We start from the raw sequence: 24401 nt of genomic DNA, 5'->3' as shown, positions 1-24401 counted from the left end.
CTTCTAATAAGATTTTTAAAAGCTTATGGAAAAGTTAAATTAGAAAAGTAGGTTGTAGTTTATTATACTTATATACAGTTTGACAGAATGAAATGTTTCACTGTCTCAAATAAAACTATAAGCTTAAAATTATGGGAAAATAAGTTTTTTTTCTTCAAATCAATCATTGAACATAGATAGCACATAACATTTAGATCATATTTCATATAGGTTAACAATGTGTTAAATTTTTCGTTTCCTTTATTTATCTTTTGTTCATCTATATAATAGATGTAAACAACAATATCTTTAAATGAACCATCAAGGACAGATCTCTCTTAAAAGTCTATCCTCTTATCTACTTAAATGAAGTGACTTTACTCTATGAGATCATAAAGACTAATGACTTAAACCTACTTGCAGATTTTTTATTTAACGAGTAATTGTAATCTTGTAAACATGAATGTATTTAATATGCGATAAATCAATGTACAATAGAGTTTGAAACAACGGTTTTATAGTTTAAAGTTGATCTTATATTGACCATTGAATTATACGAATGTGAAAGCTTTCTACCTTTTACTTATTATGCCAAGATTAAAAATAATAAACTTTGGTCAGAATAAAGATCGATAAATATGTTAACGATTTCTGTCTACTGTCCTTATAGTCTGCCAAATCCAGTAACATAACGTCAGTTATTTAATGGTAACAATTTCATCTACGATATCAAATTATATAAATTAAAAGTAAACAAAAATTTTTCTTAAGATTAAAATATATCTAAAAATATTTAGTTACCGAGTCTTGAATGAAATCGCTTTAGCTGAAAGATTCACTGTCTGAAATAGAAGCAAAATCTTGAAGTAGACGAGTAAACATATTAACTCAATCAAAAGATTACACTATGAATTAGGTCTAAATTTTATTCAAATACATTAATGTAGTCTCTATATGTAGAGATGTTAAAGGATATGCGCCACACAAATCTCATTTGATTTGTGTGAGGGACGTGATACTGCCCAGGTGCCCAAATCGAAGCAGGTGGTTTTCTTAGGAGGCCACACCCGGAGCCTTTAACCTAAAGATCTGACCCACAAGGCAGTGGAGCATCGCGAGGAGATGCAGTCCCATGGTAGCCGGTGACCAACGATTGATTCATACTCCATTTGTTCCTTCAGGATACTGGAGAACATGTGCACCATTGATTTGGAATCAGGGTTTTCCAACTGGTCTAGGTAGACTTTCCATGTCCGCCAATCCAGTTAGAGAGCCGGACATTCGCTTTTCGTCCTCTCAATTTCGTAAACAACAGTAATGCCACGAGAAGGCAGTAAGTAGGACTTTCCTGACAGAGGCTATATACGCGTGGCCATACTGTTTTCTGTTGTTTTTTCTGTGTCAATTATTCAATCAAATTATTGGGATCATATACAGATGTGCTTAAAGCAAACAAGGACAGAATGTAATCAGTTATTACGTTATAGACTGTTTGAGATATTGTTATTTGAGAAACTGAATCACATACACGTAGGAGACGAATAAAAATGTAAGCAGAATTATCTGTTACACTAATGTTTCTTTATTCTTGGTGATGTTGATAAACAATGCTAGGATTATTACTGATACTATTACCAATAGCTTAATTTAAGTATGGTGAAACATTGTATTTTACCATACATAAAAGATTATATTGGATAATTCACAGATAAAAGTGACTATAATTTTATGAACTACATATGAAACAGGAAGGCTAAATACTAGAAATCCCTTGATATCAGGTCAAGCTATATATGTATATACCAAATTCACCATCATTGAGTACACGAGTTCACGCTTCAATTTATTTCTGCAAATCATTTGGGAATTTTCTCAAAACACGGGTACACTATATTTATATATTTTTACTCATACATACATCTATGTTTACCACCCGCTGTGATTAATAATTAATTCCCATAACTTATATAATAAGCAAAGAAGAATTCAATTTATTCTCTATATATTTCTATATAGATATTTTTTAGTGTTAATGAGAATCATTTCTATTCTCATTTTCATTGTAATTTAATTGAGTGTACAGTTGCTAATCAAAATATCAGAAGAAGGCTTGTTATGTTGACTGAGTTCTGTGTTTATAAAGTCTGTAATTAAGAATGAATGTGAAATTAGATCTAATTGTAGGATATGATCCAGTGGATCGCTTTGTCCAGGTATACTCAGTACTAATCATTATCATTATATCATTGTAAGGAGTCGATTGTTTTTTCGTAAAAAGCTAATGTTGTTCAATATTTATCTTAGTAAACCTATAGTGAACAAGTACAATAGAATTAAATACATACTCATATTATAGATTAAAGCGAATACATGACTACTTAATTGACTGTTTGTCTGTAAGAATAAAGCTCTTTGTAATTTCAAATTCTCTACAAATTTTCTTTTCTTTCCCACTATTTTGAAAACGACCCATCGATGAGGTCTCTCATCAAGAATTGGTATTCGATTATTCAAAAAAGGCTGAATACCTATACAAAAATTAGTATCCTAACATTTATTATATACGACAACTGATAGTATACTACTTAATTTCAATGAGAATTTATTCTTTTCAAAGAGTATTTAACTAACTCTCTTTGTTTTTCTTTGGCACAATGTTTATTTTGCTCAACGGTCTTCTTTCATCAAACGTTTTAATTAGTAAATCTTAATTTCCCCTTGAGAGAATGAACATTATTTATCTTATCAAATTTTTATTTACGCATTATATAGATATATATGCGAAGATAATCTGATTATTTTTTATCGATGACTTGGCTGTGACAGATGAAAAGGGAAACATCGTGTTTTACAACTTTGAACGGTCAAAACTGTTTTTCTTTAATAGTTACCTAAGATCATGTCATTTGATTTGTCTTAATTTAATAATACTGATCGATATTATCATGACAACTGATTCCCTTTAAATTAACTTAATGTCGTTAACTAATTAACACACAAATTACGCCGTTATATTTTCTACATCCGACTATTTATTTGTACGTCATATCGATAAATTAATAAAAAAACATACATCAGTGTCAAACTAACATTTGCCAGTTACTTTTTATTTCTGGCAAATAACAGTATTTTTATGTACTGGTCAACAGATTTTCAAAAACTTACTGGTGCCTTATTTGGTTTTTGGATAAGGGCTTTTTTGTAAAAAAAACCTTTAGTCCACTCATTTTTACTTTCCTTAAACTTACCGTTTTAACACAGACATATGTACAAACGGTTCAAGTTTCTGTTTCTACCTCGTTCTCTATTTATCCTTCTACTTGTAACTTGTCGTTGCTATGGAGACATAGATTATTCTATTTAAGCTACAACACTTCGTACTAAAACAAACAGTTGTTTTGTTTATACTGATTGAGAAGGGAGCAAATTTGGGTTTTAAAAACTGGGTGTTTTCCAACATTTTATTATCATTTATTTCGAAATTTACTTCATACTGTTTCGATTAATTGACTTTGTAACATTATGAAAAATGGTCACTATGAGATTTTTACTTAGGAAGAAATATTACCAACAATCAAATTTTAAAAATATGGCATATTTGTAGAAATGTTAATGATTTCCCTATAAATACTGAATAGTTCAATACCTCTTCGGAAATATTAAAATACTGCATTATTCATGTACTATTTATTTATTTATTTAAACACATAAATATTGGTACAAAGAGGCACTAGATACATATGCGCCACACAAATCTCATTTGATTTGTGTGAGGGACGTGATACTGCCCAGGTGCCCAAATCGAAGCAGGTGGTTTTCTTAGGAGGCCACACCCGGAGCCTTTAACCTAAAGATATGATCCACAAGGCAGTGGAGCATCGTAAGGAGTTGCAGTCCCATGGTAGTCGGTGACCAACGATTGATTCATACTCCATTTGTTCCTTCAGGATACTGGAGAACATGTGCACCATTGATTTGGAATCAGGGTTTTCCAACTGGTCTAGGTAGACTTTCCATGTCCGCCAATCCAGTTAGAGAGCCGGACATTCGCTTTTCGTCCTCTCGATTTCGTAAACAACAGTAATGCCACGAGAAGGCAGTAAGTAGGACTTCCCTGACAGAGGCTATATACTCGTGGCCATGTGGGAGCATTTCGAGAGGGAGAGCGGACTCTCCACTTTTGGCTGTACCAGGGCATTCGGGGACTTCATATTCACTTTGAGTGTTTCACATTTTTTGTTGCTTGTTAGTGCAAGATATAAAAATACTTTAACACTGTTTGTAGTCACTTCATTTATGGACATACTCTTTGCGTCACATTTTTAGTGATTATGACTTATGAAAGTTGTTGCATAAACAAATAAAATTTGTAAATTTATTTTTTATAATGACCAGCTCTTTAAGTTCACTAAGATAGCTAGTTCTATGCTGCATTACAAAAGTCTCAATATCCTACCACGTCATATGAATAAAATAAATGAAGTTAACCATTAACACGATTGAATATTGGACCAATAGTCTAAAAGTCAAGCGTTTGTATGCGAGACTGAATTTCACGGGTTTGATTCTCACTTGTGGGTTCGCGGGTGCGCACCAGTGAAAAGTCTCATAATTGGATCAAACAGTCCTCATATGATTTTACTTTTTCAATGATGGTTTGACGTTGATCGGTTCACGGTTTCAATTAAAATTTAAAGTGGTAAATTCCAGTGGAGGTTGTTTAATTGATGAACATGTAGCTACCGAATCGTTGTTGACAAGCGATTGCTGGAGTTGACAAAGTCTTGTTTTAGACATAAACGTAAGTTATCCACAAAACCTCCTTAGATTCCACTCATCCTCACTACACCGAAATCTCTCATCAATTAACATTCTTTAGGCAGTTTGTACTTGTTTGACATAAAGTTAGAATGACTATCTACACAATAGCTGGACAATTACACTCATATATTCCTTTAGGAATTTTGTTTCAGCGATTATAGATTTATCAGATATAATAAAACGTTTTCATTCTGAGATTCAATCACCTATCATTTACAGCTGATTCCACTGCTAGCTACTATCCATCTCTGCTTATAATGCTTGTAATTTAAGGCAATATCGAGACGATCTGCACAGGATGCACATATGCTAATAAGAGACGGATCAATTGCAGTCCCAAGTATCAATGGGAATATCAAAACCACCAGTACAAAGATGAATTAAAGGCTACACCCGAAAATTAAAAAGCGTGTTGAACTCGTCTGTAACAACAAGCAAATTAACACGATCTATTAACTCATTGTAACATATATATGTATATATATTTCTATTTTAGCTACTAACATACTTGAACTCCCGTACCCTAAAAGCAATCAGATCTAAAAATGTTTCGTACTAATACGGCTTTTTTGGGATATCTATCGTTAACCTATATGTTACTTATCAAAATTTCTGTATAGTTATTTACTAATCCCAAGTTATGCCATTAGCTGTACACTAAATCTTAAAGAATTGAACTAAATCCGCTGTAAATTCATTCGCAGTACTCCACTCATCGTTTAAAACTAACCATTCGATTTTCAAAAAGCCAAGGATCATTTCTACTCGTCAGTTCACTGAGTTCTTTATTTCCAGTTGCTTTTAAATTGTATTTTTTGTTTTACTAAACCAGGGTTTTTTAACCAGACCCAATGATGTGTCATTTTCCTTTTTCTAACAGCTAGAATCATGTGAATTAATGATGGACAAGTCAACTAATCGACATAGAGGTAAGCTGAAATTTAACTGCTAAGCAAATATTTCGCACATTTTACCTAGTTTAGCCTTCATGAGATACACTAATTAAGAAGAGAGGTACACTGTCTCAGTCTGAATCACTCAGTAACATTCTTATCTAATTCACAGTTATCTTGAACGTGTACGTCATTGATCGTCGTTGTATGTGATGATCTGAACACAGGTAGAGATATGAAACAACAAATATATACTATATTCTCCAAATAAAATACGACTACTTCTAAACATAGTGGTTTTGGTTTGTGGGTGATCAATACTATAGAATCCTAAACCAAAGTTCAACAGCTCTTTCTCGCTTGTTAGTTTTTAATATCTCTGAAGTTAGAGTGAATTAGTGACGCAAAGGTTCTGGCACGATTATGTAAAAGCAGGTAAGACAGTAATGAAATATATGGGGAACTTGAGAAGAGTTATAAAAGCCTGTTTGTGACTAATCTCCATATACGACATTACTTAACCTTGTGTAGTGAAAATTCTCATTTTGACATGCAGTAAAAAGAACGAACAAAGTGAAGAAATCTCTCTTCAGTTAGTTTTTCATCATGATCCTACAACAGTGAAATAATTCTCGTCGAGTAGTTGCGTTACGTAATAATTATATAATGTCACATGGATTACAAAATAATATTGAGTAATTTGAAGAAAGATAATAATAATAATCAAAGTAACTATTTGGAAATCAAACAGCTATGTATTATGCAATGTGGAAACTATTTGATTTCTAAATAGTTACTTTGATTATTATTATTATCTTTCTTCAAATTACTCAATATTATTTTGTAATCCATGTGACATTATATAATTATTACGTAACGCAACTACTCGACGGGAATTATTTCATTGTTGTAAGTCATACATATATATTTTCGTGTAGGACCATGATGAAAAAACGAATTGAAATGAAAATTTCTTCACTCTGTTCGTTCGTAGCTTAGCGTTTCGTCCTTCACCGGCTTACTTACTTACTTACGCCTGTTACCCCTCGTGGAGGAGCATAGGCCGCCAACCAGTATTCTCTTTTACTTGCTGAGCTATAATAAAACGAAGTTATTAATTGATCCTTAGCTCTTCCTCTGTTATAATATTTTGACTGTGACTTCCAACAGTATACTAAAGGTTCATAGATTGAAACAAAATAGCTGTCTAGTGATCCTTGATCAAATATATAACACTTATATTAGATGAAGTAAAAACTAAGATATTGAATGGACTTAGATTATAACTTTGAAATCGATCCAACTAATTCATAAATTGTCTCCTCTTTTGATCAATATAATCAAGAATATTAGTTTCAGATAGAATTCTATTTTATTCGAATGAACAAATAAAACCATAGTTTAAATGTTTTTTTTTTTTTAAGTATTTGCACTTAAACATCTTTAATCAATATTCTCAGTAGGGAGTATTATTTTTGCACTGGCCTAATTCATCAAATATCTATTGTAAAGGACAGAGTTTAAGGTGAATTCATTTATATATGTGTAATGCACTGTTAAGCTTCTACTTTAAAAGAAACAAAAAAAATATCTTTTTGTGTATTTACCAAATTTCGTTTACAAAATATATAAGTTTAACTAGGAGTAAGCAACTTCAAATAACTAGTTGACTAATTCAAAAGGTAAACCATAAAAAATAGTACAAAATAGACTTGCATTTTTAGTTTCTTCAAAACTGATTATTGAGAGACATAATAAAAAAAAAATTATAAATATTTGTTAACAAAAATGTGATCTAAAAAAAATCTTGTGACGAGATCAAATAGGATGGATGATTTTATTAATTTTATGCTCATTTAAAGTATCAATAAATTATATGAACATCGAATATTCAATTTAAGTTACTAGTTTTTAAATATCAATTTCAAATTATCAGAAGGGGTTTTGTGGAGGTTTTAGTAATTTTATAGTTGAATACATGAATCAATTGAAACTAGACCACCATGGAATACCTGGAAGCACTGGACGGTCGTTTCGACCTACTGTGGGACTCCTCTTCACAAAACCCCTTCTGATTATAATCATATGCTCACTAGTGACTGGCTTCAAGATGTATTTCCTGGAGTTCTAGTGAGAAGGAGTGACTAGTGGAGTTCAACCAGGTCTGTTGTGATATAGTAACTCACTGAAGACATTGATGGACGATCGTTCAATTTTGTGGATTGGTTGAAGTTAGACATTAACACTGTTGGATGCTGGCTCAGTGGTCTAGAGGTTAGGTGCTCGTGCGCGAGACGGATAGGTTCTGGGTTCAAATTCCGTGTGCGGGATCGTGCATGCGCACTGGTGAGGAGTTCCACAATAGGACGAAATGGCCAACCAGAGCTTCCAGGTTCTACATGATGGTCTAGCTTCAATCGACTCATGAATCCAACTATAAAATTTCAAATTAATTTGTAAAGACACTAGTTACAACTGTAAATGTACAATATTTTAATACGTAATATTAGAACCAGCTTCTAATATTCACTTGAAATATAAAGATAAGTTATCACTAAACGGTACTGGATTCGAGTTCCAGAGTGAACATCAACGCTGAGATGCAGGTACATCCAGATAACGAGTCCCAAACAGGACGAAACGCGCGTCCTGGATTTCACTACTAACCACTATCCATTTTTGCTTATAAAGTTTGTGACTTAAAGCAATATTGAGGCAGTCCTCACAGGATGCACATATGCCAACAACAGACTGATCAATGGCTGTCTTAAATAACAATGGGAAGATACAAGTAAACAACATTAAGTGAATTTAAGTTATTAATAATTGTTTCGTTAAAACAAAAATAAATAAACAAATACTCTATTTTGTAAATAATCATAGAATTTGAAAGAAAATTCACTTAAGTCTATATGAAATATTTTTCAGGTTTTGGATTTGTTACTTTTGAATCAGAAGAATCAGCTGAAAAAGTTTGTGAAATTCATTTTCACGATTTGCATAATAAAATGGTAAGTTTCAAACTTCATATTAGTTTGTTTTTTTTTTCTACTCGAATATTTTTAACTAAACTTACACATTTTTGAATTCAAACTTTTTCTATACTAACGTTAACATTACACATAACAATTAATCAAGCAAGACAAAAAACTAATAATCCGGTGTGAGTATTCCGAATAGCACATTAATAACGTCTTACTCACAATGTGACGTTAGGTGATGTTAATTTGAAACCCATAGGAAATAAAAGTTCTTTCGAAATTACAGTCATGCCGTACTATAAAATAGTAACTAGCACAAAATCTAAGTCAATCAGGATTGACTTCTTTGACTAATTCATATCATTTAACATCCCACCATCTTTCACATGTTGAGATATATCGACACATGACAACATGATTGGTAGAAATAGATCGATACTGAAGAACTAGATGAGCATAGCTTTGAACACCAGTCAAAAAACAAAGCCTGAAAATTTTAATAACCATGAAGCCTCATTAGTTTATCGGTTTCCCTTTAAATTATGATTTTGATAAGACCAACTTCATTCATTTCTTTACCTTATCTGTTCTGGTATTCTTATCAGTAATATTTTCTCACAGTGGTGATGTAAGATGAACTAATCCGAAATGATACATATTTACGCCACATCTTGAGCTTAATTACGATTAACTGTATCGATCTAGTTGTTATCTGAAAATTACATGATAGAATTATTTTATACTTCATTATTAATTTCATTTACTCCACAATGTTATTGGACCTTTTTCGACATAGTACTTGTATATTTTAGTTCACACTAAAGACTATAGAAAAATCTCTTCAACTTATTGTTGTTACGCTTTAGACAAGTTCATCTGTGATCATATTATTTCAATGAGCTGACTACTGTTTTAATATTAGTCTGTTTTCATGAAATATAGTTAGGTATAAGTAATGAACTGAAAGTTATTTACCTGAGCTTAAACGGCCTAAATAACAAAATAGTTACCAAGGCATAAGAAATGCAAATGTATAACTGTAATAAAAATCAATTATTCTGTTTTCATTTAATAAATTTAAGAAATATGAGATCTCATTTTTCAATTTTTTTCATCATTATGATGTGGTTCAAACGAAGAAAAAAAGTTCTACTTTATTAAAAAACTATTTTATCGATTTGAACTATACTATACAAACATTAGGGAATTATAATTTATAAATCGGTAGGTATATGCATACAAACCTATATACAATGAACATCAGAGTTAGCATACATATATGTATGTTCATATAAAGAAAAAAACTTAGCAGAAATTCAGTCGACTGACCCTAAAATCTAGACAGAAAAAATGTTGGCATTTATTTCATCTAAGGACAAGCTCATGATAAGACATAAAGATAGAATGAAAGGTAATATTGTTATACTATATATATGTTTTTTTCAACTATGAATCTATATGTCATTCATGTTGCTTTTATTTCAAAATCTTTATTGTTTTTGATTTGTTTCTCTTATGTTTTCTATTCGCCTTTTTGTCCCTTATTTATTAGGTTACTTGTCTTCCTTATACTTATTGTATCTTATTGTATTGTTTTACTATATAGAAAAGTGGTAATGACTCTTTTGTTTCTTTTATAAAGAAGAATATGATTCGTTTCAACTGATTAAAAGGATTTATTTTGTGTTCATGACTAGATATTTGTGGTTATTTTTTGTTTTAACTCAATCTTTTGATGTATAGATATACTGTGGTGAACAACAACACTAGTGGGGACATTTGAATGTATTTAAGTACAAATTACAAACTATCTTACTAAGATCTGATAACCATACAGCAAACAGTTAATTTGCAAAATAACAACCAATTGTCTCAATCTTCACTGTTTCTTCTGCAAATATCAATCCATCTTCTCTAATTTCATTGTTTATGTATTTTCATACCGATTGCGCCTCATTTCAGTTCTTTCCTTATCAGTCTTCTGCCAAAATACATTCTATGTCTGACCATCACCATATACTACTTGTGAGGATATAAGTAGACCACACCACAATACTATATATAACTAACATATAGGTTAAAATGATACTATGGTGAAGAGCATTATAAAGACAATTATTCAGTGATTCATTCAAGTCTGTTATCTAGTTTGGATTCGTGATTTTTAGTGAAAAGTTAAAAAAGTATGTCGCTCTATGACATCTGAGAAAATTAACTTCATTATTTACCATGCAGAAAAGTCATTAAAAAAAAATTAATAACCAAATCGATATTTATTTTGCATAGCGTGTAAAGTCTTTGGGAGCGGTTAGAAGAAACCATTGAATCTAGGCATTATACTCGTATGTAATGCTTATTCATAATCTTTATAAACTTATGTATAAGTCATAATTATAGTGAAATAAACGCGTATCTAATCAAACTGTTCACATTTTTTTACAAAATCAATTTCAATTCATCTATTCATAATTTCGCAAAGTTTATATTCTCGTTGCTTGGATACAATTGAATAAATACATTTCGGCTGAATATTCAAATGAGATGACCTTGACCGAAAATAAATTGCATTATGCCATAAATGTTTTGTGAATTTCACACTTTTATATTGAATTCGTGTATATATATATATATATATATATATATACTTTGAGCTTTTATACATCAATACATTTTCAAGGATCTTTCTTGGAATAAGTTTTTCAGGATAAAATGAACTTATTTAATCTTTCTCATTTGAATCAAATTTAGCAATTTTCTCAAAGTTAGTCAATCTATGAAAAATAAAGTACTTAAAATATAAAGGCTTACGATCATCAGCTAATCACCTGTTTTTACAATGTGATCGCCCGAAATAATTAAGAGGATGAAAACTTTATTGAATGAAATCTAGATCAGAATAGTTACATTACCACATATCATGCAGACTTGTATCATCGTAGTGATTAAAACGACGGCAACTTCTGGAAATCACCTAATAATGTTTTTATCACTAGAGTAATGCATTAACTTTTGAAGCTTCAGTAGTTCATATTCTTAATGTAACTAGTCACTACTCTTATATTACTTCTCAACTGGTTTTATGTCCTGTAGAATAACATTTTGCCTCTTAAATTTTAGAGTAATAAGTTCAATTGTCAGTATTATTAACAGCAATGACAGGTAAATAACATTAATAAACTACAAAATATCTGACTTGTCTCCTCATTAATTTTAGCGATATGTTCTGGAATTTCATATAAATAGAAAGAATACACCAAAATTAGTCAATAATTTGTATAAGGGATTGGTTGATAAAATCACACTTTGACTTAAGTTCAGGTCCAAATACCCTACCTTATTATATATTGTTTATGTAAGGAATTGTAATACTAACTAGCTGCAAAGACAGAAGAAAGGATGGATTAGGAGTTTTACTGATTAACACATAGTTCCATTTATTTGGTTTGATCATACTCACACACGCTAATAGTCATTAGAATCAGTATTAAAATTAAACAAATACTGTTTAATGTATAGTTGAGATTTTATGTGGAAGTAACAATGGGAGTTTTTTTAAACAATCTTAAATTTTATGTAGTTGAGATCACGAGTCAATTGAAGCTAGACCACTATGAGAAACCTGGAAGCACTGGACGGCCGTTTCGTCCTATTGTGGGACTCTCCACAAAACCCCTTTCTGATAACAATCTTAAATTACTTCTTATATGTAATGCTATTAGAATTCATTTTCTGTTTTCACTGTCACTTTAAACAATTATTCATTTGTATTTCTTATCTATTTGCATAATTGACCGAAAAATGCATATGCCAAAAAATCGACGTTTTAATTTTGACGTCATCAGATAATGCTTAAGATTAACAGAAATGATTTATGAATACAAAGCGAAACTCTATGAAGTTGATATTCATTATCATTTGTTATGAGTTCTTTTTTTAATGATCCAAACACTTTTTTCGCTAAGTTTTCTTACACACTATTTGGCTTGACAAGTCCCTAAATCAGAACACGGTTGAACAGGAACGTAATTATATTCTAATTAAACAAGGTTGAATGAAAGTAGGAATCACAATAAAAAAAAGTTAGTATATTTATATCTTTTACAAAAGAAGATTCAAGGGTCTTCCCTATGATTTCACTGGCGCTAATTGGTTAGGAAATAGTTTATCAGAGTGCTCCAACACAATTTCGCAAAGAACAGACTCAAATACAACCTATATCCCGCTGACGATCATTACTGAATAAAATGAATGAATATTTTCAGTTCTACTCAAAATTAGATGTGGGTAACCATAACTCCTCTCAGGTTCATGTTATGGTAAAATCATCCAAACCCATAATTAAAAGTTGTTAAATTCTTGCCGATTCAATCATAAATCTAGATGTACATGACCTAAAAGAAGACTTTCTGGTTGATTTAGGTATTGAGTTTCTTTTGATATGCTATGAGTTCCCGGTATAATCATATATGTCATCAAACGTTGTTCAACATTCTTTCCTGAAGTAAACGGCAAACTCTATTGAAACAATTGTGACAAAGACAAATTTATGTGGACAAAAACATTACTTAATTATAATGGCATACATTTTGTCTGTGTTTTAACCTCAGCAATATTTCTACATGATAGTCTCGGAAATATAGTTGTTGAGTAGTAATTATTGATGTATTGTAAGAATTCTCGCGAGGCGGGATCGTGGATGTGCACTGTTGAGGAGTCATACAATAGGACGAAACGGCCGTCCAGTACTTACATTTTTTCCATAGTAGTCTAGCTTCAGTTGACTCGTGATCCCAACTAAATGAAATATGACTATAAATGCTTGATTTTGTGCTCCAAAATAAAATTCACTTATCACTTTGTAACATTGCTGTATGCAAACAAATAGTCTGGTATTAAAATTTCTGCCTGAATAAAAGCATGTCAAATGGGATAATCCTAATTGCTACCATGTGAAAATATGTATGACGAATAATTTACATCACCAGTACGAAGTAGTTAAATATGCTGATACTTAATCATATTGGTAGTATATTCATAATTCTATGAAATAAGTTATATTCTAATAAACACTTTAGAATTCATTTTTCTGTAAGACAGAGCGTTGCGCTATGCTTACAAAAGTGGTTTTTCTCAATTCATTGAATCAAAATATTTATTTACGTGGTTCGTGAAAATTAAATACATTTAATCGCTGAGATTATTTGGAATATAATTTTCACATATGATGACTTCTCTATACTCGGCGCCCAATTTTTTGTCAAGCTATTCGTCCTAATCTTGACGAATATTCGTATAAATCATTTAAAAGATTATTTCTATCATGTACTGATACCAGTTGGATAATAATTTCATATCAAATGCACATTAAGATATGAATCTCTCTAGTTCGAATCTGTTTTGTTAAATCATTCCCTATCAGCTGTATGCTTGTAATCAATCACAACACTGTAAAGTTATTAAGTAATTATCCAGTAGTTCATGTATTTAGGTTCACTTATAATTCCTACAGGGATTGTACGAAATCATTCATTACTATCAGCGAACAACTATAACACTCCTGACATGTGTTTGATTCATGCATGAAAATGTAATACCATCAAGAACAGCAATAATAATATAACAACTTCATTGAATTTATAATAAACAAATTCCAGAAATTTCTTTTATCTAAAAACTAATCTACTGTAGATAATTAAAATAACCCATTCTGTCATTGAATAAGAATAAAGAGAATTCAGCAAAGAAAATTTTCTTTACGACGAATTCATTTACTTAAGCTGTACATTTGTATTTACAGTTATATGAAAAATATATGTCTATAGAAGGATAAAAAGATAACATCATAAATAATCTGCATCTCCTCACGATGCTCCACTACCTTGTGGATCAGACCTTTAGGTCAAATGCGCCGGGTGTGGCCCCTAAGAAAACCGCCTGTTTCGGTTTGGACACCCGGGCAGTGTCACAGCCCTCACACAAATCAAATGAGATTTGTGTGGCGCATATATATCTGGTGCTCCTTTGTACCAATATTTATATGTTTAAATAAAATAAAATAAATCTGCTATATATTTTGATTGTTAAGTTCAGACAACGGATTACACACACACACAAAATAATCCTTTTATCGATAACTAATCAGTTGAAATTCAGTATTTATATTAAATTATAAACAAAAAACATTCACATTTCATTGTACAAGCCTATGTAATTTTTATTAACGATATTTCAAGAAAAGAAAAGAAAACCCCGATTATTTATTGCCTTTTGGTTAAATTCTTCAATGAAAATATTTATTTTTTCTTTTTCCTAATTTCAAACACAAAAACTTAATTTCTGATAGGTTGAAGCTAAAAAGGCTGTTCCAAAAGAAGTGATGAGTACAAATAACTCCTTGATTAAGCAACGACATCAATTTATTCGTGCTCCAATTTGTAAGTTATCACTTTTATCCTTAATATCCTATCTTTATTACTCTTATTATTATGTTTTATTCATCAATATCATATAATGGCATAGTAATAATCATACTACAGTTGGTGATAAAATTACCCAATTCCTTTCTAAGAAAACATAATAGATTAACTTAACAGGATTAATTTGTTTTGTTTTAATTCTCAAGTCATTTACTTGTTAAGTGAAATTCTTACTTCATTCAAGAAAGTATTTTCGATTAACTTTTATTCAGTTTTTACAAAATTGGATCCGCTTTCATTAAATTCAATCTAGATATCCATTTTATATAACTTAAATGTATTAAATGAATCTGTATTCAGCTATTTTAGTAAATAAGCATAAGGAAATACAACATAGGTCCTGAGTTCGAATCTCGCGAGGCGGGATCGTGGATGCGCACTACTGAGGAGTCCCACAATAGGACGAAACGGCCATCTAGTGCTTTCAGGTTTTCCATTTTGGTCTAGCTTCAATCGATTCATGATCTCAACCATATAATATAACAATTTTAATCACATTACAATATTAAATTCATCAATAACAGTTGTATCAAATGTATAGTGATCTTTAAATTTATACTACTAATGTGTTGTATTTGTGTAACATATTGACCTTACAAGTAACATAAAATTAAGCTTAAATTCACCTTCAGAACGAAAACAGTTCAGTTGTATATTCTAGGAACAATGGATTGGTTTCCTAAGATTTGATGTATTTATATATACTTTTTTGAAAAGTGATTTCATGATATCCTGTTAGGCTGATAAATACTTTACTCTCATATTTTTAAATTATTTTAGCACATTTTCTTCCTGCTCAGTTGAATGGAGCTGCGGCGGCAGCTGCAGCCGCAGCAGCTGCTTCATATACATTAACAGCAACATCTCCGATTACAGCACGTCAACCAAGTGCCTATGCTTACTTACCTGGTTATTATCTATCTCCAGGTGAGTGTCCTTTATCACAACCCCTCTCAGTCTTCTTACCTCCAACTGCTATTCTTCCTCCATATGCTAATGTAATCTCCATGACCTAAAAATAAAATTAAAATAAAAAATAAATTATATTAATAACTCAGTGAAATCGTAATATCTATCTCTTTAATCGGTATGCAAACATATATATATGTTGGCGCACTTTTATCGAATTCGAAAAAGCAATGAACACGTTTAATTTTCGCTCTGTTTTATGCAAACTACTTCAAATAAAGTATCCCAACGTTATTCATTGCCCAAAATCGGAGTTAATGTTTCATGTTCGTTTATTGCATTGCATGTTTATCGCTTGGTTTTTACAATTTCTATCCATCACATCTATTTTTTTCTTCTTCATTCATTATCCTTTCACGTTCTTACTTAAATCTTATCCACTTTGTCCTTCCATTTTCTTTTTGACTAATGGTGTTTCTATTTGTTGTCTGTTATTCTATGTAATTTGTGTTTCTATGTGTCATTGTATGTGTCTACACTCATGTGGTTCTAAAAAAATTTCATTTTAAATCGTTACATTTAAAGATTTGAATTATCATCACTCGGAAATATGTTTTTAACAATCAAAATGTGTTTCTAAGCCCCCAGTTTTTTGTTTTCTAATTCTCGTTCTTTTTTGCATCACATGTTTACTAAAACTTTCCCTTCTTATTATCACTGCTCACTTACCTTCCATTATTACTATTGTTGATTTTTATGCGGTAATTTTGTATAATAAAAACAAACAAAACATGTGAAAGACAGCAATTATTTTTATTTTTATTTATTTATTATTATTTGTTTTCGGCGAAATCAAGCATGATTACGTATACCCTTGAATTATCCAATGCTTTCTCAATCTACCCTACGCACACACAAATATCAATGAATATGTGTATTTCTGTTTTCATATTGTATAGTACACCAATTACAAATGTAAATGTATTATTTGTTTAATGATGATATCGCTTTTTTCCCCTTCTTGTCAAATTACAAACCTAATAACTGACAAGTTATCTTCTGAAGTTATTTTGGTATAACTTACTTCTTTGGGTTCTCATTTTCATTCATATTGATTAATTTAACTTTTTCTTTTCCAATTTGTGATTATTTTGTTAAAATGACAATCTAATATATATATAATGAAAAACAATTTAAACAATGATAATTAAATTAATCTGTATGATAATAATTGAAGATTTATAAAACCGGAATTAATCTATTGTTTTGCACATAATTTAGTTCTATCAAATCAATGTTCATTTCAATTGTTCAATTCTGACTATAGAAAGGAATAATAAATTAACATTGCAAAAAACAACAGTTCAATGAGTTACTTATTGCCATCGTAACAACAGCCTAAACATGAGTAGTAATATTGATATATGTAATGAAATCTAGTTTTTAAAAAGAAAAACATAGAGAAAAGTTCATTATGTTACTTATTTCTACTTAAATCAATTTCATTGGCTCATAAAAATCTCATTCCCCCCTATTCATTAATGAACCTTTCACTATTTAATACATCTTTATATATATATATATATATATATATATATATATATAATGTATATTACACAATGAAATGATAAATTACATGTAAACAACCCTTATGACAATCTACTGAAGCGCAAAATTTACAAAAAAAATAGATATTCAAGATTATATCTAAGAGAAATGATAAACAACTAGTCATATTTCTCCTAATGTTTCAGAAATATGTATGAAATATCTGTAATTATTCTGCATAATTTTATCGTATCCATGCATAAAAATTATTATTATGATAACTTACTAATTAATTAATTAACCGATTGATAAGTAAAATCAATCAATTACTCGCTCAATCAATCAATAAACCAATGAATGATATTCATAACTGGGTATTATTACTATATATATATATATATATATATATATAGGCATGCCTTAATAATCATTACTATTATTATCACTATACGTTTACTTTCTTGGACAAGACAAAAAACCCTTAAGTATTTGTATTTTTTCCTATGTTCCCTCCCTTTTTGAAAAAAAATACCTTACTCTTTTGAATGAACTGTATTTTGTGAATCTGTTTCTGTCTGTCTTGAAAAATAAAATATCTATGCACAGTAAAGACAATCAAAATAATAATAATAATAATCACAGTGACAACAACGATCATACTGATGATAACTATTATATAAATTTATATTTATATATTTAAACTTGATCAGAACAGAAAGAAGAGATTTGAAAAATGTTAATTTATCTGTATGTTTTCCTTCTTAAAATGTTTTGTTTTATCATGTTTGTTTTCTTTTAAGCAACAACGACAACAGCAAAAAAAAAGAATATCGAGTTGATTGTCCGACATTGTTTGTATTTATGGTTTTATTCGAATGAATGTTTATGATTTATTGTATTTATGTTATATCATCTAGCTGTGGTAGTTCGTCACTGTGTCTACATATATACATATATATTTATATCCACAAACATGTAAGATTAGCATGTCGCGTTGTTCGTAAAGGTTTGTCGTTTAGTTTGTGAGACAATTTCGTTATGCATGAGATCTCCGATTGGGCTAAACAATTAACTACATTATTTGATGACTGTTGATTATATAGACTTATAAAATGTAACAGTGTAATTAGGTTAATTAAAGCGTGTGGTAGCACTGTAAAATCAGAAAACTTAAGTCATAATCGTTTGATTTCTAAGAAAAAAATATAATCCGAATGTCAATTACCACAAGTAACTTTAATGTAAGATAATGACATACAGGATATGGGATGGTATAATAATTTATGAATAAACAGATCACGGGTACTGCAAGCAGTTTTGAGAAATCTATAACTTCAAACTTATTTGAATGAAAACTTTATTTTACTAGAACATTAGGAAAGTAGTATATTCTCCAGAATACTATTGATTCACTACAAATTGCTAATTTTGAAAATCAAATGATTAATTATGTCTAATAAAAGGAACATTCTCTACAAAACTCATTGCATCCATTAGATTTCTCAAGTAAAATTCTATAACAGTGTTCTTTTATGTTAAATAGAGTCATGATATTTAAAATATTTAGGTGACTTTTTTCTCTAATTCACGCACTGTCTATCTGTACATATATATAACGATATACGCGTGTATATATACCTATGTGTCCTCGTAAAAAATGTGGAGAGTTAGCATATCGGTTATCTATATTGTGTTTTCTTATAACATGATAATGTCTATTGTTGTCAACTCAACTTGATGAATTTATAAACCTGTTCAAATATAACTCAATTTACAAAGGATAGTCATCAACTAAAGTTATTCATCTTATGACCACTTATAGAAACGACAAATATATTGTACATTATGTCGGCACCTCATATGTTTTTAATATTTTGCTTCAATTTTATTTTCCATCGGAAACTTCTGTTGTACCACTTAGTGTCAGAGAACAAGTAACCGGCTTCAATATATTGGTATTGTATTGATATTTTGGGTAGAAAGGTGGATATTTTACTTGAACAATTTAACAACAAAAGAATTCTTGTTGAAAGCCATCTTTAAGTGGCTTAGATAAAAGGATATATATGTATTCGACGTTTATATATAATCATAAAATACAGAGCACAGACTAACTGATCTGAAGTAAAAATCCGATAACTTATCAAATGTATGAATTTAGTGATCTTATAGTCAGGATTCTTAGTTCTTTTATTATTCTCACCTTTATCCATCAACTTGACTTTTAGAATAGTGTTTAACCCTACAAATAGATATAAATCACATGTAATGTGGACAGTGTAGCTTTTCAATTTCTATGTCGGTTTTTCGTTAGAACTGTTATGTATATAGTCTGAGAATTAGTTTTTAATATTAAGTAACATCAATACTTTGGTCAAAATTAAGATAGAACTACCTAAATTTGATCATATGCACGGAGTGAAAGATATTATTAGGACAGTTATAACCGTTAATTCTTCTTATTTCATAATAAATTGCAGTTATATAGACTAATATGATGTTTTAGAAGACATATAATTAGAATTTCTTTTACTGCACTAGATATTAAAATAAGCGATAAAAATCCAGTAAATTTAACCAAAAGAATAAATTATATATATCCGATTAGTCAAGTTTAATCAAGCTTATAAATTATTTCACCAAGAAGTAATGCGTTCATATCAATGTTGATAACAAAGAAGATAAATAGCTAGGGTTTTAATTATTGAAAATTTAACAGTGAAATTTTTTGTCTGTAACTATGCTAGAGAAGTTCAGTCAAGAATAAACTGATATATAATTTAATTGAAGTAATAAAATGTTCAATTATGGAAAACCCTAACTAAAAAATATATGAATAAATTTATAACCAGGAAACTTGCATGTATTTGATGTATTGTTTAGAAAGTATATAGACTAGTACTATAATGTCCTACTTACCTTTCTGCTAATCAGTTATATTTTCTTTATTTCTAATGATGGAAGTGCAAGTTTGTATGATCATATGGATGTCCGAAATATTGTCTTAATTAATATAAAACAAGGATTCCGAAGAAAAAAAATTAAAAATCGGGTAGGTCCTGGGTTCGAATCTCGTGAGGCGAAGTCGTGGATGCGCACCGCTGAGGAGTCCCACAATAGGACGAAACGGTCGTCCAGTGCTTCTAGGTTTTCCTTGGTGATCTAGCTTCAATTGACTCACGCTTTCAATTATGAACATAAAAACTGGTTAACAAACGCATCCTTTTTTTTCTAACAAAAAAATTAGGTACGAAAAATTTGGCGAAAAAAGATTGAATTAAGATGAAAATGTAATTAAGACTTATATTGTCAGAAACAATTCTTGTCAACTTTATCAAAACTTGTACATATGTAAACATAATAGACAAATGAAATTATTTTCTAATCAACTCCAATTTATCAGTAATATTAATCTTAATAATCTCAAGTATAATAATATTGCCATATTAAAATAAATTGAATTGGATTACAAGAAAGTCTTTTCGAATATTGAAAGACATTTTCATCTACATAATATATATTTTTTTGGAAATTTTCTCAAAAACTTTAAAAATTTGTGATCTATCAATTAGTTTACTACATTCATAGAAACGGTGAGATAAAAACCTTATATAATTGTAGTGACGAGTCAACTGAAACCAAACCACCATGGAAAACCTGGAAGCACTGGACGGCCGTTTCATCTTATTATGGGACTCCTCAGCAGTGCGCATCCACGATCCCGCTTCACGAGATTCGAACCCATGACCTATCAGTCTCGTGTGCGAGCGCCTAATCACTAGACCACTGAGCTGGCATCCAACGGTGTTAGTGTCTAACTTCAATCAATTCACGAAATTGAGCAACCATTCACCAATGTCTTCAATGAGTTGATATCTCCAGGTTTTCCATGGTAGTCTAGCTTCAATTGACTCATGATTTCAACTACATAAAATTACTTAAATCTCTACAAAACCCCTTTCACATAAAAATTCGTTTTAAATTCATCAAACAAAATGTTAAATATCACTCCCGGGTTCGTGTACCTAATTCCAAACTAAAATGCTAATGTAATCATTGTATTTTAATTATGCATTATTTTCAAATTACAGGTCAAAGTGAATGAAATAAAAAAAGATTTCACATAAAACAACTAAAAATCAAAACACCGTTGTCCACAGTAACCACTGTTCACAGATAAATAAATCATAGTAAACTTTAATAGAATCTACTAGATAATAATGAGAACAACAGTAACCTAACTCTATACAGTTATTTATTTCTGATGCAATATATTCTATTTTCTTGGATAATAACGAATTCAATAATGATAGTTATAAAAATGTTTTACGGTGAATTAACAAGAAGTAAACTATATTCCCAATTTACTTGACCTTCAAACTAAGAATTATTAATTAATGACTCGAGTTCTTTTTTTTTCCTCACTTTTACAACACAATTCATGACCTTAAAAGGACAGTATAATACGCATGCATATAAAACGTTTTCAATGATCACTTAAAAAGAAAAAAGAAAAGAAGAAAAGAAATAGTTAATGAAGTATGTTGCCATTATTTATAGAAAGAATGAAAACTTTGTCAGAATATATATTTAAATAGTTTAAACGAATTAGAAAGTTGGAATTAGAAAGTGGTCGGTACATAGACAAACATATCGTTTCATCAAATACCCTCTGAAATTTTCGGTAGTAGCGATCTATACAAAAAAACAAACAGAATGAGATAGATTATTCCACAGTATTAAATGCGATAAACACTTATTTTAATGAAGAACAGTTATCATTACATATACTCTGACATTTAGCATTGTATAGTGTTAAGTACTTACTTACTTACTTACGCATGTTACCCCTCGTAAAGGAGCATAGGCCGCCCACCAACATTCTCCATTCAACCCTGATAGTGTTTAATGACTTATGTTAAATAATAGTTCAGTCATCAAAATCTTATGATATGAAATAAAAAATATTTTTTTGCTCTATTTGTTAAATAATTAAGAAACAAAATTTTATGGATAAAACTTTTAAAACTATAAAACCTATTATAAGCAAAGATGGATAGTAGCTAGTAGTGGAATCCAGGACACGCGTTTCGTCCTATTTGGATAACGCGATGGCGTTTGAAGCGGACGGTACTGGGTTCGAGTCTCAGAGTGAGCATCAACTCTGAGATGCAGGTACATCCAGCTGACGAGTCCCAAATAGGACGAAACGCAGTTCCTGGATTCCACTGCTAGCCACTATCCATCTTTGTTTATAATGCTTATGAATGAAGGCTATATCGAGGCAATACTCACAGTATTCACATATGGCCAATAAGAGACTGACCAGTTGGAGTCCTAAACATCAAAGGAAAGATAAAAACAAACAATACTAAGTGAATTCAATATAAATATTCATTTGTGAAATATATACAACATTGAATAGTTAGTTTATTTCTATGCGATTTGTAATTGAATTCAGTATTTTTAAGTTAAGCCCGAGAGTGTGAAGAGTCCACTCTCTTTCTCGAAATGCTCTAATTTGGCCACGCATATATAGTTTCTGTCAGGGAAGTCCTACTCACTGCCTTCTTGTAGCATTACTGTTGTTCACAAAATTGAGAGGATGAAAAGTGAATGTCCGGCGCTTTAACCGAGTTGGTGGACACAGAAAGTCTACCTAGACCAGTTGGAAAACCCTGATTCCAAACCAATGGTGCACATGTTCTCCAGTATGCTGAAGGAACAAATGGCGTATGAATCAATCGTTAGTCACCAGCTAACATGAAACTACGTCTCCTTACGATGCCCCACTGCCTTGTGGATCAGATCTTTAGGTCAAAGGCTACGAATGTAGCCCCCTAAGAAAACTGCCTGTTTCAGTTTGGGCACTCGGGCAGTATCATAGCTCCTTCGTACCATTATTTATGTGTTTAAATAAAATAAAACAAAGCCCGTATGATCCATATTTTCTGATTTTCTGTAAACATTCATCTTCTATTCGATTTTTTATAATCAGACATTCAAACAAATAAAATAATCCTTAATAAGATTTTTCATTGACATTTAAAAGAAGAACATTGAAATGGTTTCAAATATTTAATAAACAAACAAAAAAAAGAAAAGTCAATTTTTTTGGAAGAAAAAAAAATCCCATTTGTCAATATTTTTTTCTTTTATTGCATATTCTTTTCATAATTTATGAGTGAAAGGAATTGATTAAATATTCTTTACTAAAATATATTGATCAATATAGTTGTCAATGGGAAAAGTTTTGTAAATGTATCATTGCAAAAATATCTTTTTTTTATAGGAAATATTTTGTTTTCTATGAATATCTATTCCACTTTCTAATATAAGATAAGATCTAAGATGGTGTAGAAGATTTGTAGCTCAGGTGATTGAATTTTGATGTAGGTTTGTTATTTGAGCTGGATGGTTTGGTCGTAAAGCTTTCATCGTCCTTCTGAACGATATCATCACCACAAACTTCGGGTAGAAGTGAAGTGTTGATTGGTTCTTATGACCTCAATAAGAACCAATCAACATCGAGGTGCACAGGACAAGCTGTGAATTACATGTGGAGAAATCCAAACGCTTCACTTCTACCCGAAGTTTGTGGTGATGACGTAGTTCAGAAGGACGATGAAAGCTCCACGACCAAACCATCCAGCTCAGATAACAAACCTACATCAAAATAAGATCTAAACTTTAGATTTTAATAAGATGAAGTTTATTTTCCAATACGTAGCATTTATTGTTTAGATGGAATGCTTTAATTCAACTACTTAACTTTTAAGTAAGCTCCCTAGCTC

The 24401-nt window shown here is 30.5% G+C and overlaps 1 protein-coding gene across 1 annotated transcript in view; it reads left to right on the top strand.

Annotated features, from left to right (window-relative positions):
• Positions 1-18496, top strand: part of Smp_154730 (rna-binding protein musashi-related) — a gene marked incomplete at both ends in the record, with an annotated part of 72290 nt that extends 53794 nt beyond the window's left edge. The window contains 5 exons of the mRNA XM_018794837.1: positions 5681-5729; positions 8622-8704; positions 15018-15108; positions 15931-16077; positions 18408-18496. Of these exons, the coding sequence (XP_018649209.1) occupies positions 5681-5729; positions 8622-8704; positions 15018-15108; positions 15931-16077; positions 18408-18496 (459 nt within the window). The remainder of the gene's footprint in view (positions 1-5680; positions 5730-8621; positions 8705-15017; positions 15109-15930; positions 16078-18407) is intronic.
• Positions 18497-24401: the final 5905 nt, after the last annotated feature.

Source organism: Schistosoma mansoni, chromosome 1 (assembly GCF_000237925.1).
Source record: "Schistosoma mansoni strain Puerto Rico chromosome 1, complete genome".
NCBI classification, from domain to species: domain Eukaryota; kingdom Metazoa; phylum Platyhelminthes; class Trematoda; order Strigeidida; family Schistosomatidae; genus Schistosoma; species Schistosoma mansoni.
Note: the sequence above shows the minus strand (reverse complement) of the source record. Positions and strands in the feature narration are given on the sequence as shown.